The 22,145-nt window shown below is 49.1% G+C and overlaps 9 protein-coding genes across 9 annotated transcripts; 6 read left to right on the top strand and 3 right to left on the bottom strand.

The window, feature by feature from the left end:
• Positions 1 to 706: 706 nt before the first annotated feature.
• Positions 707 to 4,054, top strand: EDB91DRAFT_1250620 (Spc98 family-domain-containing protein; the record flags this gene model as incomplete). Its single annotated transcript, XM_041323250.1, has 11 exons — positions 707 to 772; positions 798 to 962; positions 1,012 to 1,382; positions 1,434 to 1,508; positions 1,559 to 1,757; positions 1,805 to 2,518; positions 2,577 to 3,084; positions 3,143 to 3,149; positions 3,201 to 3,319; positions 3,371 to 3,825; positions 3,884 to 4,054. 11 exons carry the CDS (start codon positions 707 to 709, stop codon positions 4,052 to 4,054), a joined length of 2,850 nt encoding a protein of 949 aa, XP_041175022.1.
• Positions 4,040 to 6,320, bottom strand: EDB91DRAFT_1225316 (P-loop containing nucleoside triphosphate hydrolase protein). Its single transcript, XM_041320967.1, has 2 exons — positions 5,470 to 6,320; positions 4,040 to 5,421 (listed from the first exon to the last, which is right to left on the bottom strand). The coding sequence occupies exons 1-2, from the start codon at positions 6,168 to 6,170 to the stop codon at positions 4,245 to 4,247; spliced, it is 1,878 nt and encodes a 625-aa protein (XP_041175023.1). The 5' UTR covers positions 6,171 to 6,320; the 3' UTR covers positions 4,040 to 4,244.
• Positions 6,321 to 6,453: 133 nt separating this feature from the next.
• EDB91DRAFT_1145181 (uncharacterized protein) lies at positions 6,454 to 8,320 on the top strand. The gene is made up of 4 exons (XM_041319175.1): positions 6,454 to 6,807; positions 6,857 to 7,257; positions 7,310 to 7,905; positions 7,955 to 8,320. The coding sequence occupies exons 1-4, from the start codon at positions 6,719 to 6,721 to the stop codon at positions 8,051 to 8,053; spliced, it is 1,185 nt and encodes a 394-aa protein (XP_041175024.1). The 5' UTR covers positions 6,454 to 6,718; the 3' UTR covers positions 8,054 to 8,320.
• Positions 8,321 to 9,061: 741 nt separating this feature from the next.
• Positions 9,062 to 10,568, top strand: EDB91DRAFT_568257 (uncharacterized protein). Its single transcript, XM_041327733.1, has 3 exons — positions 9,062 to 9,323; positions 9,374 to 9,774; positions 9,827 to 10,568. Exons 1-3 carry the CDS (start codon positions 9,250 to 9,252, stop codon positions 10,489 to 10,491), a joined length of 1,140 nt encoding a protein of 379 aa, XP_041175025.1. The 5' UTR covers positions 9,062 to 9,249; the 3' UTR covers positions 10,492 to 10,568.
• Positions 10,569 to 10,718: 150 nt separating this feature from the next.
• EDB91DRAFT_1056520 (Spo11/DNA topoisomerase VI subunit A) lies at positions 10,719 to 12,098 on the bottom strand (the record flags this gene model as incomplete). Its single annotated transcript, XM_041314014.1, has 10 exons — positions 10,719 to 10,884; positions 10,980 to 11,069; positions 11,123 to 11,275; positions 11,325 to 11,392; positions 11,445 to 11,519; positions 11,574 to 11,657; positions 11,705 to 11,791; positions 11,841 to 11,894; positions 11,945 to 11,999; positions 12,049 to 12,098. 10 exons carry the CDS (start codon positions 12,096 to 12,098, stop codon positions 10,719 to 10,721), a joined length of 882 nt encoding a protein of 293 aa, XP_041175026.1.
• Positions 12,099 to 12,834: 736 nt separating this feature from the next.
• EDB91DRAFT_1145192 (uncharacterized protein) lies at positions 12,835 to 14,069 on the bottom strand. Its single transcript, XM_041319176.1, has 3 exons — positions 13,750 to 14,069; positions 13,490 to 13,702; positions 12,835 to 13,436 (listed from the first exon to the last, which is right to left on the bottom strand). The coding sequence occupies exons 1-3, from the start codon at positions 14,025 to 14,027 to the stop codon at positions 12,890 to 12,892; spliced, it is 1,038 nt and encodes a 345-aa protein (XP_041175027.1). The 5' UTR covers positions 14,028 to 14,069; the 3' UTR covers positions 12,835 to 12,889.
• A 64-nt stretch (positions 14,070 to 14,133) lies between these two features.
• EDB91DRAFT_1145196 (uncharacterized protein) lies at positions 14,134 to 16,477 on the top strand. Its single transcript, XM_041319177.1, has 8 exons — positions 14,134 to 14,545; positions 14,606 to 14,734; positions 14,795 to 14,893; positions 14,941 to 15,160; positions 15,214 to 15,536; positions 15,602 to 15,938; positions 15,990 to 16,148; positions 16,207 to 16,477. The coding sequence occupies exons 1-8, from the start codon at positions 14,228 to 14,230 to the stop codon at positions 16,239 to 16,241; spliced, it is 1,620 nt and encodes a 539-aa protein (XP_041175028.1). The 5' UTR covers positions 14,134 to 14,227; the 3' UTR covers positions 16,242 to 16,477.
• Positions 16,478 to 17,498: 1,021 nt separating this feature from the next.
• Positions 17,499 to 19,043, top strand: EDB91DRAFT_1056403 (uncharacterized protein; the record flags this gene model as incomplete). The annotated part of the gene is made up of 7 exons (XM_041314002.1): positions 17,499 to 17,599; positions 17,654 to 17,930; positions 17,983 to 18,128; positions 18,179 to 18,271; positions 18,356 to 18,583; positions 18,653 to 18,709; positions 18,833 to 19,043. 7 exons carry the CDS (start codon positions 17,499 to 17,501, stop codon positions 19,041 to 19,043), a joined length of 1,113 nt encoding a protein of 370 aa, XP_041175029.1.
• A 1,892-nt stretch (positions 19,044 to 20,935) lies between these two features.
• EDB91DRAFT_1145212 (uncharacterized protein) lies at positions 20,936 to 21,484 on the top strand. The gene is made up of 3 exons (XM_041319178.1): positions 20,936 to 21,186; positions 21,221 to 21,222; positions 21,247 to 21,484. The coding sequence occupies exons 1-3, from the start codon at positions 21,049 to 21,051 to the stop codon at positions 21,353 to 21,355; spliced, it is 249 nt and encodes an 82-aa protein (XP_041175030.1). The 5' UTR covers positions 20,936 to 21,048; the 3' UTR covers positions 21,356 to 21,484.
• Positions 21,485 to 22,145: the final 661 nt, after the last annotated feature.

Below are 22,145 nucleotides of genomic sequence, written 5' to 3' on the forward strand. Positions count from 1 at the left end.
CCATGTAAGTGTTGTAGGCAAAACCCAGAGAAGGTTGATCACAAGCAGCATGCTGTTTTGCCACAGGTTTGATCCGTAGAGTACTTGTAGACTTGTTGCCCTTCACTTTCACGGATATGGGCATCACCGGGAACGGGACCGCCTTATCTTTTTTGGCCATCGGCTTGCCTTGACATCCAGTCGGGGAGATGTTCTCCTTGTTTGAGACAGATTCAGGACGAGTGGAAGGCATTACTACTTGTAGAGCAAGGTAATATAGAAGAGATCGTGTATCCACCAAGAAGCTCAGAGTAAAATAAGTTACTTGCAGAAGGGGTTTCGAGAGTTTATAAACTCGAAGCCTCGCCGCATCTGTCATGGCAACTGTGGACTGTTCCTCAATTGGTGGAAAGTGTGAACAATGGTTCATTAACCGAACAAACCCTGCCGTGAGATGTCGAAGGATTGGCCTGGTAAGACATTTGTGTGCCGTATCAATGGAATCAGTAGACACAAAGATGGGCAAAATGGTTGCTCACTCAGAGATTGTAGACACAATAACAGACGGGGTGCCACCATGTTTGGTTGTATTAGGAATGGAAGGCTTTGCCAATCAACACCAAACAACAGCAATGGCACTATGTACTTGCCAAGCACTACTCACTAACGATATCCATCGCGTATTTTGGAATGTCACTTTTTAGCGGTGCCTGGAATCAGCACGAACATGGTGTGGACACCGGACCTAGACGTTTTGCCGCCTATAACTCCTCAGTTCTTCGTCCCTCGAATGGTTAACAAACCTCAAGACCCCATAGTTTAGTGCAATCGAGAAGGTGAAGGCCACAACTCTAGTGAACCGCGATGCGCGTAATCTTCCCGACTCGAATGATACAGAATGCTCTCAAGATATTCCTGCACTTCCCTCGCTGTCACCAGAGGTACTATGGACAAAATCATTGACCAGTGGGGATCAGCATTCAGTGAGAACTCTCGTGAGTCGTGGCATGAAAACTCAACAATCAAATGTAGGATCGAGTTGTCTCTTGGGACATTCTGCGCCGATTACACCCCGATCGTTCCTGCAGCACGCCCTTCTTGACTGAGCAGTCTTCTGAAGTATCAGCTTCAGCACAATACCAGTCAGATTCACTTTTTTGTGTTGTTAATGCCATGACAAACGAAATATTTAGCGTGCAACCTTTGCCGTTCGATCTGCGAGCAAGTGTAATCTCTGTAAATGAACTTGAGCTTCTTGAGTCGTTGAGAATGACAGTTCTCGGGACCTCGTCTTTTCTGCATACGTGGGATCCTGATTCAGAGAAGTTCTTATCATTCGGAGGCGCAGCAAACCTGCCAAGCAGGTTCATTATTAGTGGTAAGGATGAGACGATGACTAGTAGGTGAGCAAACAACTTTACGCTCGACATGTTTGTGTAGTGATGCTATGCCAGTCTCCTACGGCGTTTTTTGGACATTGGTACTTTGATGCGACGCTTGGAGGTATTCCTGAATGATTTGCGAACACGGTAGGTTTCATCATCCCACTCGTGAACCGCATCGTCTAAAGGCAGCGCAGACGCAAACTAGAAAGTGAAACAGTCCACGCTTTCTCGCATGCGCTCTCCGTGGTGCTAGTCTATCTACGTGACCAGCTTTCTCGTGGGCCTCTCTCTAACTTTAGTATCCCCGTCTCTTCAAAGACCTTATCTGCGACATGGTTGTATTACGGGGATTTTGAAGAAATTGTCGTCTCTTTAGCGTCACTTTGCCAGAGGGTATGTCCACTGACGCGCTTTCGTCTACCTCTCACATCCTCTGTCAGGGCCTTGGGCTGTCCCCCTCGCAATATCCACGATTTACAATGAAACCAGTGGCTCTACTTTCTCGTATATACAAGTATCTCGATACCCATTTTCGCAAATCGTCTCCCCGGGCTTTGATTGCTGTGTTCGCTTATCTCCTGACGATGTCCTCGAAAAACTACCTACAGTCATTGTGTCGCTCGGTTGCATACACTGATAGCAATGGACAGCGGACCGCAACCACCCAATATCCTCAGCGGACCGCAGTCGGTCTGTTGGATACCGAAGACATTGATCATGTTTCGCCTGAAGAGGATGGCGTTCTCCTTGCTGAGGACGATGAATTGCCATCTTTTATACCACGCGAATTGGCCGAAGCGTTGCCATCCGCTCAAAAATCCCTCAAATTGCTTGCTGCCGCACAACCCGATCATCCTGTACTCAACCCGCCGGTGCGGCGACCGTACATCACTTGGGTCTGGTCAAACAGGGACATCCGAGACATATGGAAAACGGGATCTCTCGGAGAGGTTGGTAATGTAGCGGCCGTCATAGCCCCCCACAGTCCCCCCGATCTAGCTTCGGCTGATATCAATCTTCATGGGTGCGGCTACCAGTCCGACCTCGTTGGTTTCCATATTTTCGATCTGGAGCCTGGCTCAAGCGGTGACAATACATTCCATGAGCACTCAATGCACGCTGCATTGGGAAGCTTCATCCAGTCATTCCCACCCGTTCTCCCTTCAATCGCGCCGAACCTGAGTCTCCTAACTAGCCTGGTTTTTTCTCCAGCTCATCTCACACGCTGCCTCCCTTTCTAATGCACTATTATCGATATTCCTCGACCAGAACTCGTTCCTCTACGTACACGATCATCTGGTTCTGCTTCGCTCACATATGCTCCTGACCTCCCCATCGTTCAAATCACGACTCACAGCTGCCTTGTTCTCTGACACCGATGATCGCGAGGTTGTCGCTGGAGGAGGAAAATCATTCGCATTGTCCCGCCAGAGGAGTAGATCAGGTGTTGGAGGGGCTCAACATCGCGCCAGTCGTTGGGCCGTTGGCTTAGCCCCGTTCTTGACAGAGCGAGGGACGTGGCCTCCTGGGGGTGCCGACCTTAGCTTTTTCTTGAGAACAGTCATCGTGGACTCTCAAAATACATGCTTACTTGACGATGAAAGTCAGGAGCATGAACTCGGGTCGAGGCGCATAGCAGAAGAAGCTGAAGTCCGTCTTGGGTTCGCCATCAAAGACCTCGCCAGCGATACGGGACGTGAACGATGGCTTAACCCACTTTGTAAGCCTAGTTTACCTGATGTGCTATACGCGCACACTAATCCATTACGCACACTTAGATATCGAGTAAGTTGCTTGGGTTTTGCCGTAGATGGAAACTTCATACATCTTCACCAGAGCGTTAGACTTCCTCTATCTCGACTACAAAGTGCCTCACCCTTTGGACGTGGTTATCACACCGGACACTGCATCAAAGTATCAGAGGATCTTCTCTTTTCTTCTACGCGTGATGAGAGGTGAGTATCGAACGTCTCCTAGCTCTACATGCGCTCAATGAAATTATGTAGTGGAGTCTGCTATTCGCGCGGCTTTCAGGATGGCGAATCAGGATGTGCTATTTCCGACCTTAAATCAATCCAGGAAACTCCTCACCCACTTCCGTTTCGTGGCGCATTCGTTCGTGGTCACCCTCTCCGCGTACATATTCGATGTGGCAATTGGGGGCAACTTTGACGCGTTCCTGGCTCGAGTCGCTGCGTGTCGTTTGGGTACAAGCTCTGAATTTACGGATGTCTTTTCCCTTGCTAAGGCTCATTCGGCTGTCCTGGACGACATTCTCAGTGCTTGTTTGATACGCTCGGCTCAACGGGCAGCTGGTGACCTACTTCGTGGGAGCTTAGAACTTGTCCTGGAGCTCTGCGTCATGATTGGTGACCTCAAAGACGGGCGGCTGCAAGAGTATCAGGCGTCATCAGCTCTTGATGTCCTCTTTGCTGCATTTCGCAAGAAAATATCGACCTTGGTATGTAGTCGATCACTTTGCATTGATGAAGCTAGTAGGCTCATGCTTTCGGTCGCAGATCAAAATCCTGGAGGTCTTGCTAGAGAAGGATGTGAAATCATCGCAACGCCAGGAACTTTTGCTCGCGTTACAGGAACAAAGCGATGTTCGCCACGCCCCTGGCGGTCTGGAGGCATTGCGCCACCTCATATTACGCCTCGATATCAACGAGTGGTGGAAGAACTCGTGAAATAAATGCAATTCTATGCAGCATGTGAATTACTTGATGGTACATGAGATGATGTGTAGTATGTGTTCCCGTATAAGACATAAGCATAAAAAAGGACAGACACTGGTATAACAAAGCAAAATGTGTCTGAAGGGCTACATGGTAGCACTGCGGTAACGAAGAGAAATGGCTCGGATGTGTTCAGTCCCATCTAATTTTCAAAGGCTTCATCGAAAGGTTTGTTACCGCTCATACCTGGCGCCGACTTCGTTCTCGACTCTCGTGCGATGCGTCCACATTCCCTAGCCCATATAGCCCTGACTTCCTCTTCACGCACATCGCCCTCAAGAGAACCATCAGCAACACCAAGGCCACGCAGGACTTCATCCGTGCGAATGGTCTCCACAAGCTTGATGTCTTGCCCAGCTGCGGCTCCCTTCGCTACTCCACCGAACGATGCAGCTCGGCCGAACGCACGACGACTGGTCTTCGACGGAGAGGGAGTTGCAATGCAGGCAGAACTCGACGACACAAGTCCTACCGTCTCTAGTATTCCTACCAGGTCGGAAAACTCACTTCGGGAAACTGGACTGAAGATGTCGTTATCCGCACGGGTAAGAACAGTTGAGTAGTATGCATGGAGTTGGGCGACGTCAAGTCCAGCAGTCCTTTGAGAAATGGCAGAGTTTGTGCGCTTCATAGGGGTCTTGGTAGGCGTCGAAGTGGTGGAGACAGAGAGGGCTAAAGTTGCCCCCATCCGCTTCGATGCAAGAAGCATGCACAAGAGAGCCAGTCTGACTTGCAGGCCAAGGTTACGGACCTTGGACACGGTTTCATTGCTGGTGGTGGATGGTGCCAAGGAAGAGGAGGAGCGACCACCGCCAGTAGAAGGCAGGTAAGCCTTGAGGGCAGCGAGAACGTGATCTGGTTTAACGCTGAGAGGGGGAGAGGCGAGAGGATTTGCATCTGCATCTGAGACCTTCGAACCTGTGACAGCCAGGTCTATTGCTCCCCGAAGGACCTCAAACAAGGCTCGAACGTCGCCAGTTTGTGAGGCGATTTTTTTCGTCAGGAGAGTCAATGTTGAAGTAGGAAGGAACTTTTTGACTTGTTCTGTTGCTTCCGGGCATTGTGGATTATCATAGAGAGGTGACAGACGTGCTTGCAGCACCTGAAGAAGTTGCTGGGAGGAGTACGCGCCAAAGTGAAGGGTCAAGGTGCTAGAAGCTTCACGAATAGACAACTGGGCCAAGGAAGATGTGAGGGTATGGGTGTTTGCAATTCCGATAACGCGGAGGGTGGATGGGTGGTGTTGAGACAGGGAGAAAATTGACGAAAGTGTCTGATTTGAAGATGCAATATGATCGAGCTCATCAAGCACGAGAACGCTGGTGCCAAGGTCAGAAGACGAGATAAACAGTAGTAACAGCACATACCATTTATGATCTAAACTAGGGAGTGCCTTCTCGACCGCTTGCTTGCCCTTGGCTTTGCCAGGTTTTGCGGTATTCTTGGAAGACTTTGTGTGGGATAACTCTTCGCAAAGACGATCCCAGAGGGCATCAACGCCACCCAAGGCCATGCAATTAATAGTAATCACTTTCAGGTCGGACGTCCCTTCAGACTTCTCCAACGAACGCAGGACGGAGTTGACGAGGGCGGTCTTGCCAGTTCCAGGTGTACCAGAAATGTATAAGGACGTATGTGCATCATTGGACCACGAAGAGGTGATGAACTCCAGGATACGCTGTCGTTCGTCCTCCCGGCCAGCTATAGGGGATGAAGTGGTGCTGGTCGAACGAAGAAGTCCTCGAACACGAGTGTATACAGGAAGTAGTAAAACTGGGGGAGTTGGTGGGGGAGTGGATATTACTAATTGGCGAACGGAACGCGGTGTATCCACCGTTACGTCGTTCCACGCGTCAATGCGAAATGGTGGTACGTTTTCCTTGTTTGAATCTCCTTCCACGGTAGAGAGAGATATGCGGGCACGTTTCGATTTAGGGCTCTGTTCTGGGGTTAACATTTGGTGCGACACGGTTGCAATGTCACTCGTTGATGCAGATGGGGCAGCCTTTTGGTCAACGTGATGAGCACGCTTTCCAAGGACTGAACCTTGAGACGACCGTGTTTGCATAGTGGATGTTAAAAAGTAACACGACCTTTTTATAAAAGAGGTTAAGGAAGGCGACGAGACCTTGCCTGAGTACCTTTGTTGGACCTTGACTACGACGTTGAATAGTGAGATGGACAAGTTCAAGTTGACACTTGGTGTGGACGATTCGCGTTTAAGCGGGTCCCAAATTTCAAGCTCCGCTGATCACTCATTTCAACGCGACGCGCTTGAGACGCGTAAGTCACGTGACTAATTTACGCGTATTCTAATTTTAGACTTACTACATGATTCTTCACCGCGGCAGCCGCAGCTATACTTCGATTCTTCTGATTCGACCACTGTCCACTCTGCTGGCGATATACCTCGAATATGTGGTCATGCCGGACAGGGTGGCATTTGAGTGGAGATAGGTTTGCAGAAGTTCTTCTGCTAATTTACTTACAGCATGTCGGATGAATCTGACCGCAGTACTTGGCACCCATGGGTACGCTTTTTTCCTTTAAACACCACGTTCGGTGCTCCCCGCCTTTTGCACCTGGCAAAGTATCCCAGAAAATCAGGTCGTAAGAATGTCCCACTCACTTCCGGCTGTGGCCTTTGTTCTCGCTTCGCAGTCCCTCGTGGTTGCAGCCAACAATGTGTACCTGCGGGAATCAGTGTGAGTCGTGTGATGATATCAATGCATTATCGTCTCAAATTTGCATTAGATTTATCCTCGCCCGCGATGACGGGAATGGCGGTAGTTCATCTAGCACCACCTCTAGCACCACCACCTCCAGCACCACCAGCACCACCTCCACCACCTCCAGCTCCAGCTCCAGTTCTAGCTCCACCACATCCAGCTCCAGCTCTTCCACATCCAGCTCCAGCTCTACAACATCTAGCTCCAGCTCTACAACAACTACCAGCTCTAGCTCTACAAGTACGACTCAGTCCAGCTCCAGCTCTACAACTACCACTACAGGCACGCTCACTAGCTTTGACTCAAGTTATACAAGCAGCACGAGCTTCAGTTCCTCACGTTCAGCCCAGAACAACGATGGCTCGACTTCAACTGCCAGTCAAGGACTTAGCACTGCAGCGCGCACCGGTCTAGCATTTGGAATAAGTGAGCTGACATTGTTCGAACCTTTTCCTCCAAAATGTTGACCCAATTCCAGTGTTTTCCTTAATATTTTGTGCGATGCTGGTTTGTTACTTGAGGAGACGATCTCGTAGGGCTCGGGAGAACGTCAATCACGGACCTGCCGTTCTGTCGTCAGAAGTCAGTCAATACCGTCCCCCTGATTCCGTTACATCTCGAGAAAGAGAACTTCCTCCACCACCTCGGCCGGATACTGCGTATCCGAATTCACCTGACGCCTCGCACTCTCCGCCCCTTTCGGCCGTCTCAAGCGCCTTTCCCTTGTTGAGCGACGATCCGCGTCTCGATTCACGCCCTGTATCTGCTTGGAACCGCTACAGCGCATTGTCACAGGCAACATATACTCAGCCAATGACTACGCAAGATGCGCCTACTCTCCCAAATCCCTACGATCCATTCTCAGCATCCACCCGCTCTGCGTCCTATATATCCACGGCCTCTTCCCCAACACATACAATGCTCTATGGCGCTACTCTCACGAGTCCGTATGAGGCATTCTCAGCACCCACCCGCTCTGCGTCGCATGCATCCACAGTCTCTTCTCCAACACAATCGATACCCTACGGTGCTTCGGTTCCCGCGAGTGCTGCAACGAGCACTTCCGCTGCCCCGGTGATCGGTAGCTCCCAGCCTCAGCGCCGACTTTCTGCGCTTCACGAAGGATTTGACTCTGCACCAGAAGCAACTCGAACTTGACCACGAGAAGCGGAGTCTTGATGTTCAAGAACCGCAGGACCCTCCACCACAATATTCTTCTTGAGTGTACATCACGGACTATATTGTATTCCAGCTCTTCCGTATTTTGGACTATTTCTTCAAATGCTCTGATAAATACTCGATCGAGGCCTCAACCTCGTTCCTAGGTACTCGTTGTTACTTAAGGCACATTCTCCTGTTGTTTTACCTTGCTGATCTGTCGTATTCTGTTTAAGCTTGGTATCCCTTGGTCTATCCTTCTTTTCCCAAGCAATCGCAATCTTACTTGGGCGAGTTCTCTCAGCTCAAAATCGAATCCCCACATAGTCGATTTCCCAAGCATGTAAGAACTTGAACGCCGCGTACGGCGTTCCTTAACTCGGTCACCCCCCAGCTACGGCTGCTGCTGACGAGGTTTTTGATCACCCCCCGGCCCATTGATAACGTCTAGAAGTGCGCGTCTCACCGCTGTCCGGCTCCTTTGAGCGCGTGTTGCCCACCCTCGTCAAAGGCTGATTGCACGCCACGGTATCATCCAGCGATCGCCGAGGGAGACGATGTACCACGTGATCATGTTTGTGCGGCAGCTGTGTCCGATGCACAATCGATGCAGCATATGCTGTGACGCTATTTCCCCAGGCCCTTTTAATTGGGGACTGCAGGCCGGCCGCGTGACTGTCCTGGGCACCAAGTTTATTCCAGATTCTATTGTCTGGGACACCGCACCAGGGCGACTGCAGGCAGAGCTTCGCAGGCCAGCAGGATCGCTCTGGGGTGAGGTACTACTACCTCCCACGTGCTTCCACTGGACAGAAAGTCTGCACTTCAGACATTTGGCCACTCTAGGGTTAATCTATCGTATGCACTTCTGGGCCAGTGTCTAATGTGGTCTGGCGTGGTAACCTGTAACGCACAGCTCAGCTATTCTTGAAGTCTTCTCATCCGTACTTCACAGCTCTCGAGAAATGAGTACTGCTCGCTTGCAATCATGAACCTGGCGACCACCCAATGCATCGGATGCCCAGAACAGAGCATCATGTATCATGGACGGGGGAAAATAAGTGGTGGGAGTCTTCCGCTGACTAAATGACTAACGCCTCGCATTAATGTTGACCTTCGTCCTCGGCGCCCGTGCTAACTTGGGAACTCGTGGAAGATCTTCATATGCACGCCTTTTCAATAGATCGTTTCCTTTCACCGCGTTTGATGCTCCCCGCCATTTGCACTTAGCATAGCGTCACAGATCCTGAGGCCGCAAGTATGCCTCACTCGCTTCCGGCCTTGACCTTTGTTCTCGCTTTGCATTCTTTCGAGGTGGCAGCCAGCACGCCAGAGTGAGTTCGTGTGATAATATCAATGGATCATCTTCTCAAATTCACGTTAGAGTTATGCTCGCACGCGGTGACAACGGGAATGGAAACGGGTCATCCAGCGCCACGACATCGACATCGACATCGACTACGACCGACATTTCTACTACTCACTCCAGTTCCACTTCTACTACTCACTCCAGTTCCACCTCTACTCACTCCAGTTCCACCTCCACTACTCAATCCAGTTCCGCCTCCACTACTCAATCCAGTTCCCCCTCTATTACCCAGTCCAGTTCAATTTCTATAACTGCCAATACAGTGACGCTCACCAGCTCAAGCTCAGGTTATGCAAGGACCACTGGCACCAGTTCCTCGAGCTCAACCCAGAATAACCAATATGGTTCGACTCTGACTTCAACTTCTAGTCAGGGCCTAAGCACTGCAGCGCGAACTGGTCTGGCATTTGGGATAAGTGAGCTGATGTTGTCCGAGCATTTCCCTCCGAAATATTGACTGAGTTCTAGTGTTTTTCTTGATATTATCCGCGATGCTGTTTTGCTACCTGAAGAGACGATCTCGTAGGGCTCGGGCGAAGGCAAGTGAGGGGCCTGCCCATCTGTCGGCGGAAGTTAGTCAATATCGTCCCCCCAATCCTGTTACGTCTCCAGAGAGAGAACTTCCACCTCCGCTGCGGGTTAATCCTAATCGCCGGAATCCATCCAATATCTCGCGCTCAACCCGCCATTCAGCCAGGTCAAGCATCGCTCCCTTGTTAAGCGACGATTTCAGCCGAAATTCTCACCCTGCGTCTACTTTGGACCACTACAGTACATTGTCGCATGCAACAGACACTCGGCCAGTAACTACGCAAGATGTGCCTCCTCTCCCAAATCCCCACGACACGTTCTCAGCACCCACCGGCTCTGCTTCGTATGCATCCAACATGATGACGACGGCCGCTTCCCCACCACATTCAAATGCTTATAATGCTTCAGTTCTCACGAGTACTGCAATGACGGGCACCATTGCTGCGCCGGTAGCTAGCTCCAGCAGTTCCCAGCCTGGACGCCGGCGCTCTGCGCTTCACACGGATTTGGCTCGCCATCAGAAGCAGCTCGAGCTCGAGCACAGGAAACGTCTTGAAACTCAGGAAGAACTGCAGGAACCTCCGCCAGAATATTCTTCTTGAGTACATATGCATCACGGACTATACTGCGATCACTCAGCGCTTTGGACTATTTGTATCGCTTAAAATTCCCTGACTCCTAAAATCCCCAACTTTACCTGTTTCTCTCTCTCTATAACAAGTTTCGAACCGATCCCCTGGTGGTAATGATCATCGGTCACCTACATCGTATAGGTACGTTGTTTCGGTACATTTTCCACAATTATTATTTATGTTTATTCGCATAACCGTCAAGCAGACATCTCGATAAAGTGACAGATTTTATGTGCCAAGTAGTGTATAAGAGAATTAGACCTTTGACTTGAGGAGCTCGACAGGATCTCTATTTCGGCCTTTCTTCGTGTGTGAAGCATCCGCGTGAGCTCTTTCCTGTGGGGACATTTAGTGATTAAGTTGCTGTATGAGAAGTACACCTGCCTCCATTTGGTAGGTAACACATCAGTGGAACGGCTGAGTACGGCGAGCGCCTGCAGAGAACAAATTAAAAAAACTTAAGACTCATGGCGGGCAATAAAGCCCATCTTGCCTTCTTCTGATCGTGTGGCGTGATCGGGATCAGTGCGTCCAAATCGACTTCAAGGCTATGAGTGAGCCGCTTCAGTACGGACGAGGGTAGAAAGTTATGAGTGTCTACTCTGCAATTTCAGATGCCCAGATGCCAAGCCATTCGATTCGTTTTGCTGCGAGTTTTTTGTTCTCGTGTCGTAGATTGCGGCTGCCGTACTTGTATACGGATAGAATGTCGAGTCCATACGCATCGCCATCGACAAGCGCAATGATTGGGATGCTATTGAGTATGATGATGAGTGCTTGGAAACGCTGCGGATTCCACTAACTGCTCCGGGAGGTTGTCTGACAAGGTCTTCACAAGTTGTCGAGTAGCCACGTCAGGATATCCCTTGCCCTAGAGGAAGCATGTGAGCAGCAATGCAGTTAGTGTCGCACCACTTAATCACAGTAATTATGAGCCCGGGACCAGGGAGTGACCGATGACTTGCAAACTGAAAACGGCACAGCGTTTGGAAGACGGCCTAACATGAGGGCCAGATCAATACATCCTGCAAGGGACGCCCTCGAGGCAATACCTCTTTCTCGACCACGAGAATCCATGAAATATCACCTTTCAGCTCGAATCGCTCTATGGTTTCAGCGGTAGGTATTAAAGTTCCCTGACAATAGCATTAAAAATGGGCCTGTATCTGGAAAATGTATTTACCTCTAAGTCGTTGATAGTAATTGTTTCGCCTTCGAGAAGGTGCATTGTCAGCCCAGTGCCGCATATAAGCCCCTTTGATGCAGCACGCTGCAACCACGTTCAAGTACGTCTAATGACAAGGTGAAAGCGAAGTTACAATTTTAAGGTCGGCCCGTTCTAGGCCCAATGTCACGGCAAGATCATCGACCAGCTGGCTCGTATGAGTAGGTGACGGTGACATTCTGTACTCAAAGAACGCACTCGATCAACAGTCCCCTGAGCTTTGAAGAGGGGAACGTCCTTGTAGTACATGTCTCTAGGAACATTGTCAGCTTCTTCTCGGGCCCTTCACGAAAGATAGATACCGCTTTGTTAGTGGCACGTTATCGACCAGGGCTTGGTGAGCGAAATCCATGACGCGTAAAATCTGTGCTTTGTTCGAACGGTCGTTGAATAGAAACGAAGACATCAAGAAATGACCACAAGACACACCGAATGGCTTCAGGCTCGCTCCTTTGCGTTTGAGAGGGTATCGGATAACTCTGGTGCTGAAAGAACTAGCATATAAGGGGGTCGCAGTAGTATAAGTATTCTGACCGACGGTCAAGACATTACCATTCGGAGGATGTTTTCTGACGGTCGGCTAACTGAAGCTCAATTTTCGAATATTTTGGTCTTGAATCGATAGCTGCTCGAGAAGTACTGCTAGATGCTTTATCACTTCGTGCATTTCGTGGCGAACCAGCAAGCTGTTCAAGGAACGTCAATGCTAGCCGTTCAATTTTCTGTATTGCCTCAAAGCTTATCGGGCCTGTCAGTAAATGGTCAAAACATCCCATTTAACATACCGCAAAGAGTCCTCTTCGTCATCTTTGACCAATTCTTCCGAGTCTGACTCTGTGTCTTGCACATCCGGCCATCCATCATCTGGTCCATCGGATTCACAATCGCTATCACCCTCAGATACATGTCGTGCACCAGGGTAAACGTCTTCGTGAGCCTCATCTATGGTTGAATGATGTAGATCCATGTCCAGATCGAGGATCAAAGCCATTTGATAGTACTGACGTGAGAGGGCAAGTCGTGGGTAATTTGTTATTGACGCGTCGATCACGTGCTCACTAAATCAAGTCGATTCATTCAACTTCAACGTTGCAACCCACAGTAAGTACAAAACAAGAAACGGAATACAAGAATTGACGATAATCAACCCCAGGGTGAAACATCTATATCGAACCACTTGGGCAACTTTTTCCAGAACTCTTCCTTTGCTGCATCGACTTCCGCCCCGAAGTCACCCCGGCAGGTTTCGCACGTTTTCATGGGAGAAACTTCGCTGCCCAACGGGTCGTCACGGAGCTGCATTTGTTCTGCTTCAGACATCGCGTACAGTGGATCGGAGGTGCGGTTGCTGATGATGCCGTTGATGTCTTGCAGAAGTTCGAATGTGATGGCCTCGAACGCGATCTGACAGGTCTTGTTGACGGGGTGGCTATCCTTGCGATATTGACACAATCGAGAGACATGCCTTCCTTCGAGATGGTTGACGATGAACGTTGAGAAGAAACGAGAAGCCTGTTCGCGACCTTTCAGAACGCTTAGAAGGTCGGCGTATTCTAATGTGACTTGTTTTCCGGTGAGTGGTGACACGATACCGACCGCGGCCTGACTTGGAGTGGAACGAGATAGGTCGTACATCGCGGATGGGACAAGTGGCGGGTAATCGATTTCACGAGCAAGTTTGATGATTTCTCTGATTCAACGAGTGGTCAAAATTCAGCAAGGCAATTAGTCAACTCGGCTAACATAGGGTGAGGCAGAGATTCGCGTGGTGTATATGTACCATCTTTTTCGGTCACAGAAGCCTCACGCGCGTCCCATTGGGTAAGGGTAGTAGGCCAGGAGGCGGAGAGCGCACGTAAGATATCCTTCCGGAGATGGTGCACCTTGTACTTGGTCAACATGCGGAGAAGGCCTGAGACCGTTGGAAAACCCTGTGAATCATATGTTACAAAAGATCTGCTGTACGTTAGCTAGAGTGGAGAGAAGAAAACACATGTTCTAACATTCCATCATATAACGCTTTCAAGAAGTGTTCTATGTCTATAGATTGGTCTGGTAAGATGAGAACTGGGCAGCCTTCGAATGCTGGAGCGTTGTCCATGGAGCGCATGAGCTGATCTAGAACCTCGGAATGCCGCGAGACAAGACCTCGATGAACCAAGAAATAGGACGTGCCGGCGAGTATAACGATATTTCCGTCGTTGAAGTAAAGATCCGTATGTTTGACGGCCGTGTGCACGTTGGCAGAGTGCCTGTTGGTGCTAAAGTCTGCCGAATTCATGGAGATGAAGAAGATAAAGTAGGCGGAGGTCACAGGATGCTGCAACCCGTACATAACAGCGTTATTGCCGTATAACTGACATCAACCGTGGGAATCTTAATTTTCGGTTTGCCCTCAAGCATTTTACTTACTCTTCTTTAGCACGCAGTTGCTTGTCTTTGCTCTTGTCCCAACTCGTCTTTTCTTATTTTCTTTTCAATATGGTCGATGCTCCAAATGTTCGTATAGTTCCCGGTGCCTCTCCTGCCGTGTCGTTGGCGAAAACTCAGAAGAAAAAACGCCGATCCAACAAGCCAAAAACTGCAGACTCGCCTGCTGAGGGCTCCGTCATTCTTCCCGAGGCTACTTCTGCTACTCTTGTTGACAGAGCACCAGAAGAAGCGGATGTGAAGGAGGGCACTGTCGCTCCAGAAGTTGTTGCGCCGTCGGAGGCACCAACTTTTGACGATTTGACCACCAGATCTAGTCCGGTTGTAGAACTTCTCCAGAAACGGTTGAAAGCTTTGAACAAGAAAATAGTACGTGAATATATATACATTCCGGATTCCGCACCAACGTAGCTAACGTATGTCTTCCAGTCCCGCGTAACGAGTTATGCATCAACGGATTACGAAAAACTGAATGATGACCAAAAGCGAACTCTGAAGACACTTCCTTCTTTGGAGGCCGTTCAGAAAGAGCTTGAAGACGTGAAAAAATTGATCGAGGTTCGAATAAGATCATCGTTTACCTATCGATAAAAATAATCAAATGTTATTTTGTACCAGTCCCACGAAGCAGATCTTGCACGCGAACTAGCAGCCAGACGTGCAGATACTGGAGCTACCGAGGCTGCCAGAATCGCCGACGCTGTTGCTGCTGCCGAGGTAGGAAATTGGTTGTAATTGAAGGTTTCGTAGCTGAGTTCTTCCAGGCATCGTCAGTCAGTAAAGCCTCTGCTATACTGTCTCTAATCCATTTGCATACATGTCTTTCAAATCGCCAACCTCTTCCGGTCGTTCTTGATTTCAATGATGCTGAAGGGGAAGCAATATTTTCTCTTTGCTCAACCCTCATCAGCGAGGAGTCCGAATTCAAGCAAGCAGCAGTGTCCGGTCTGCTTTCTGGAGAAGGCGCCTTCGATGGAGTTTCGTGTAAGAACATCCCTCTGACGCAACAACCCAGTATCACACTGACAGTCTGATAGATGCAAGGCTGCTAGATATTGTGCAGTCCTTCCTGAACCCTCCACGTGAACCGACACCTTTACCGGCGGAGCCAGATGCAGCAACAGAAGTTTCTTCTGAGCCTGCAAGTAACTCGCAAACTGAGTCTCAGCCTCTTGCTGGCATTCCCGCTGCCAGTGGCAGTTTGAGTGGTGCCGGTAGCTTCCGTTTCATGCAAGCGAGCGAGCTTGAGACCACTGACTTTGAGAATACTGCTGAGTGGGTTGAGAAATCCGAGATTGAACTGACACACAACGGTGTTCTCGAGCACGCAGAATCTACACCTTCAGCCGCAGAGGGGGATGTAAGTTAGAAATTCCTCAAAGATGCAGTGTACTTTGGATCATATTGACCAATTGGTCCCCACAGGGTGCACCTACACAGCCCATTGATTGGGCTGAGGCAGATGAGGAAGGTGGTCTGCCATCGATCGCAAACCTACAAGCAAGTTTCGCTCCTTCAGGGTCAGCAACCCCTGTTGTTGAAACTGCCGACGTATCCACACCTGCACCTGTGAATGGCGTGGAAGCTGCCGCTGCCATACAGTCTGATGATGGCTTCACGCAATCACGAGGTCGCGGACGTGGACGAGGTTACCGTGGTGAGGGTCGTGGCGGACGTGGCGGTGGCTTCCGGGGTGAACGAGGTGGCTATCGCGGAGAGCGAGGCGGCTTCCGTGGTGGTAACCGAGGCGGCGAGCGCGGTGGTCTGTCACGATCATTTTGTTCACGGTATTCGCTCACATCATTGCTTGCAGGCTACCGGAGCGACCGGGGTGGACGGTCTGATGGCGAATGGCGGAGCGACGAAAATCGTGGACGTGGTAGGGGACGTGGGCGTGGACACAGAGGCGGAGACAGAGGGGACAGAGGTGGGGACAGGGGGGACAGAGGAGACAGAGGTGGAGACAGGGGAGGTGAGTAATCCATAATGCGGCCTACAACAATTTCTGAGATACTGAGATACAGTCTTAGGCTATCACGAGGGGCGCGGAGCTCCTCCTTCTTGAGAGTAGTTTCTGTGAACACAAAGGTGCTGAAGGTCTCGTAGAAGAACGTCTTGACACTCTGACCACAGTTGCATGCATTGCTATGGCATATATTTTTGATGTATGTACACCTTGGCTTCACATGAAATGACATTATCCCCAGTGCTTGCCTATTTTTGTTTGAGAGCGTCGCGATATCGATCCCGATTTAATTCAGATATTCGCATTGTATCAATCGACCCGAAAATACAACGCTTGAAACCGACCGGCGAACGATGTCTGTGATATCTGAACTCGTGTCATCAATCTTAATGCGTATGCACTACTTTTTTCATTTGATTTTCTTTATCGACTACCGGGGTACTAACTTAATCTTGATTGAGCCAAAATCAAGTACGATACAGCATGGGCATCTGGAGATATACCCTACACAGTACCATCGGATCATATTCAACTATTGCAATGTCGCGCCCAATCTGCTTCTTTCTTTCAATTGGACGGCTGTTTGAGTTCAATTGTGGCTCCAAGAGTGTTGTTGCATCCTGGGACAACGGCATTCCCACAGTAGTCACACATACTTATAGTCATATATAGTCCACACAAATATTCCTCGTTCTTTTACTGTAAGTACCGCGAGCGGCCCTCAAGGCCTCATGTACAAGTGAGTGTTTTCTGACATCTTGGAGAAGCCCAATAACATTTTTAGAATGTTGGCAGTCGGCCGGAAGTTAGATCTAACATAAAGCGAAGATGTCGTACATACGACAAATTGTGCGAGAGTCAGCGAGACAGTGCACGGATCGATCATCCAAGCATTTTTCCTGAACAGTCGAATTTTAATCTGAGGGTTTTGCGCCAACACAGCCGTCCGCAGCGACCTATTTGCGCACTTATACATTGCTCTGATTGATGAATCACTACTATGTACATACCTGCATAGGAACTAGAGCGTTGATTATTGACCAGGACAGTAGCAGTCTTTGGTCACCTAACAAATATGACGGGCGATATATTCGCGATATCAGGACATCCTACCATATCCGCATAATCCTGTACCTTAAACTTGCCCTAAACCCTCCTAAATCTGATATTTTCTCCCCAGAAAGGACCCGTAACGCTGTGCATATGGCTACGGTACGGTTGCACCGTTACTAAATCTTTGAGGATTCAATGATTTCGTTATCCGAAGATAGCGAAAAAAAATAACAGGCCGCGGCGAGTGGATCACTCGTTAATGGACGAGCTTGGACCTCTTTCTTTCCCTTGCGCTCGCCTAAGATGTCATTTTTGACAATCCTCATCGACGATAAATCTCCTCTGATACAATATGACTCTGGGTTCAATCCGGGGGTCGCTGCAGATGACGGTTCAGCAGACAAGTCTGTCGTCGCCATTGACTTACCTTGCGAATGATGAATAACAACAATTACCAGATACTTCCGCGGGACATTTCAGAGGTCGAACGTGGTGGGGAGTGTCGCCAAATTCTCCTTTAACGGTACGGCCGTCTGGATCTACGGTGCTAAAAGATCGAATCATGGTAATTACACCGTGACGTTTGACAATGCAAATTCGGAATACAATGGCTCTGCCACTCCCGATGAATTCCAACAAGTGCTCTTCACCCAGAGTGGCTTGACACAAGGCCTGCATACAGTATCTCTTACGAACACCGGCCCTGCCGCGGGCTCCTGGTTCGATATCGATATGGTGGAGTGTGTCTAACCCTTGACCAAACCAACGGCTCACTGTTGTCGTTAAGGTGGCCTGGCAGACCGAATTTAGTGGAACCCAGTTAATGACAGAGACGGTCGACGACACAGACACTAGATTCCAGTACCAGGGGGCAGCGTGGAATACGAACCCAACTAATGCTATTTTAAACCTGTTCAATAACGGGACTGGGCAGTGGGTCTCTCTCCCGAGCTGTCACGGGGGTTTTCAATAACGTCGTTTAGCTCCACGAGCATTGTTGATGCCACTGTAACCTTAACATTTACAGTGAGCACTGAGAGCCAAAACTTATCCATATTTATGCTGATGGTTGATTTGTCCCGCAGGGCAAGTCGTGCAGCACAGAAGAACGTTAGAATTCCCAGCTCACATGCAACATCTTCTCAAGCCGAATCTGTGAGCATCTTAGGCACTGTAGGCCCTGGCAATGGTCTATATTCCGTTTCTCTCGACTCTGGACAAGCCACCCAGTACAACGCCACCGCATATGACACTTTCTATGAAGTTGTGCTTTATCATGCAGACAACCTCGGTCCTGGTCAGCATCAGGTGACCCTCACCAACCTTCCTGAAGCAAATGAACAGACACTCAACATAGACTACGCATTGCTTACATCATCATCATCAAGGTGAGCATGCTATGTTTTTGTGCTGATTTCGCACATTCACATACGTTGTGATGCTAATTTCGACTTAAGCTCCAATTCTTCCAGTTCGTCAGGAAGCGGTTCAACGTCAGGATCTTCATCTCCGACGTGCGTACGTCAACTAAATTCTCCCATGCAAATCGGTTAACCACTGCATGTATGCAGCGTCTATGTGGCTTCAACGTGAGATAAATTACTTTCGACGACCTCGATAATTTATCCGCTCCGCAGAAGCTTAAGCTCAGGGGCTATTGCTGGTATCGCCGTGGCAGCGACTGTGACTCTCTCTGCATTGGCAGCTGCCTTCTTCTTTTATCGGCGGTGGAAATCGGCCCAGGCAGTGTCACAGGACTCGAGCCGGTTTAATACAGCTCAAAATTCCCCAGAAAATGCCAACACGGGTGCTTCTTCCTCGGTAGGAGACAAGCCTTGTCAGACATGACACTTCGTCCCAAGGCACTTCATGGCTGTCTTACCAACAGCCAGACAGTGATCATCAGGTTTCGCCGCGTAGTGGAAGTGGACGACATATTCCTAGCTCTAGTATGCCCACTGTAGACGAAGTTATGGGCTCGTCAATACAGTCCCCAGTCGATATGGTAAGATTTTTTGTCTCCACCTTGATGAACAGCCTTATTCAAACTCTTATTATAGCCCGGAAGTTCACGTCGTCCTCTACCTGAAGCTCCAGGTACTCAACAAAATATATTTCAGCGGCCAGTGCCCAATGACTCATTGGGAATCTCGAAAACTTCGGCGGTGCAGCGTCGCGCATCTGCGCAGAGTACTTCTGCAACCATTGGGGATATCCCGCCCCCTCCCGACTACATGCAAGCTACCCGATGATCTACACAAGTCCTTTATGTTGTTCGTCAATACATTTCACTTATTGTCGCTGGCTGCGTCTGTCATAATCTTCGTACTCGAGATTCGGGACTATCGGATGCGTTAACCAGTAGTTGCACGACTTTCCCTATTTACGAACGCTACCAGCGCAGCTTATTTTCGTGTCGTATTGTGTGCATGTGATGTCTGGAAGTCCTATACGAGTATTATAATGTCGTTTGGTAGATTCTGACGTTATTCATGAGTGGGTCAAGGTCTTGGTGTAACTAAACCAGGGATTATAGGCCCTGCAGGTATTGTTGCAGTAGTTCCACACAAAATCTCATCATCATCATGAGTGGCTTTCGCAGGTAATTTGGTACCTTGCTAAGTATAAGTATAACAAAGATATCGACTGTTCATCCTCACTGCGCGCGCGAGTGACCAGTCCCAGCCAGTCCCCTGTTACTTCCGAACCTTCTCAGTTCTAACTTCTCAGCACAATCTCAGCAGTTGCGTAAGTTTGACATCAACAAAAGAGCCTGAACCGTATATGCTGCCCGAAGCATATATTCATATATATGTCGCAATGTAAGACCTTGTGTACAAGTTGCATATGTCTTAAAAGCTAAATCACAGTTCACATGCTCATGTAAGCTTCACAAGGCCTTGCATGCTTCGGGCTCTTTTGTTGATGGAATACATGTCGGACTCGTATGTTTTCTCCTTCGAAGGGAATGGAGAATTTTGGACGACTAACTCGAAAGACCAGCTCAAGACAAGCTGATCAGTATCTAATGGGCACCCTCGCCGCCAAGGAATGGCGGGCGACGGTGCGTGGCAACCTCTTCTTCTTCCAAACTGACCTCGCAGGTGAGTACGTATAGTCCCAATAGTGCACTTCCTTGCTTACCAGCATTTTCCATAGCATTTTCTTTGCGTTTCGCGGCTGTATTGAAGTTCACAGTGCCCGGGTGTTGACATCTTGTAGGCATGTCAAGCTAACATCACCCGCACCCATTGTCGCGCGTCGGTGCTGCTACTCGTCTGCATTCGTTCGGACTGGTTCGTGCTTGTTTGCGTGCATTGGCGCTCGTTCGCATTTATGGGCACTTTGTTGTCGATGTTTGTGTTTGTCCCCGTCTGCCTTCGTGTATCCTTACCATTCACAAACATCGTTCGTTTATGGCTCTCGGCAAGTGAGTTTTTGTTTTGTCTACTTGTCTGCACTTGTCTGTGCTTGCCGCCGTTCATTTTGCGTTTTGGATTGCCTACACTAGTCTAACAGTGTATACTACTACTAAGTGCAGCAGCCTTTGCCTCGTGTTAACGCGTTCCGTCCAATGGGTGAGTGCTTCAAGTTCATATCTCAACCCATACCTGCAATTTACATTTACAGTACTCGGGCCGTCACTGGCGGCTTTGGCCCGGCCTGGACTTTTTTGCAAGCCTGAGCCGTCTAAAGCCAGGCCAAAGGCGGCTTTCGAGCCAAGCCGGATAGGAACATCACTAACTTAATCTGGCATTGTACTGGATGACCTGTCCAAAGTCGAGAGAAACAGAGTATAGACTTTTCTCTCGACTTTGGACAAGCCATCCAGTACAATGCCAGTTTATACAAGATGTTCTATGAAGTTGTGCTCTATCATGCAGACAACCTTGGTCCTGGTCAACATCAGGTGACCCTTACCAATCTTGCTGCAGCAAATGGACTCGCACAAGAACTCAACATAGACTACGCATTGCTTACATCATTGTCATAGTGAGCATGCTGATCTCGCACATCATGGTGCTAATTTTTACTCCAATCTCGATTCCAGTTCATTGGGAAGTTCAATATCTTCAGTGTGCGTACGTCCACTAAATCCTTCCGTACAAATCGGTCAACCTCTGCCTGTATGCAGCATCTGTGACTTCCACGTGAGATAAATTACTTTCGACGACCTCTGATAACTTATATGCTACACAGAGGTTTAATCTCAGGGGCTATTGCTGGTATCGCCGTGGCTGCTGTTGTGGCTCTCTCTGCATTGGCAGCTGCCTTCTTCTTTTATCGACAGTGAAAATTAGCCCAGGCAGTGTCACAAAACTTTTACTGGATTGATACACTTCCAAATCCCCGAGAGACGCCGATACGGGTGCTTCTTCCTCGGTGGAGACAAGAAGTAACGCCAATCTTATCAGACATGACGCTTCATTGCGGTCTTACCAACGGCCAGACTATAATTATGAGCCGCATGGTGGCAATGGGCGTCACGTCCCTAGCTCTAGCATGCCTGCTGTAGAGGAAGTCATACTAAGCCCGCCAACTTCACATTCCCCGGTCGATGAGGTAACATTTTTTGTTGCTTTGATGATCAACTTTATTCGACTCTTCTTCTAGCTTGAAATCCACGCCGCCGTCTACCGGTAGTTCCAGGTATTCAACCATATACACTTCAGCAGCCGGCGACTGATGACTCGTGGGCATCTCGAAAGCCTCGGCAGGTGCAGCATCGCGCAGCTGCATAAAGCGCTTCTGCGAGTATTGGGGACACCCCCCCTCCTGATTACATACAAACCACCCGGTGATTTGCCCAAGTCCTGTGTCCTATTCATGTTTATTGATAAATGACCATTATACTGCCTGCCTTCATGCTGACTATGTCAGACGTATCCCCAATATCAAGAAATGCCGTTACATAGTAGTCGCACAATTGATTTGTGTCTATTCACGAAT

This window comes from Suillus paluster, assembly GCF_016628075.1.
Source record: "Suillus paluster strain FC165 chromosome Unknown EDB91scaffold_45, whole genome shotgun sequence".
NCBI lineage: Eukaryota > Fungi > Basidiomycota > Agaricomycetes > Boletales > Suillaceae > Suillus > Suillus paluster.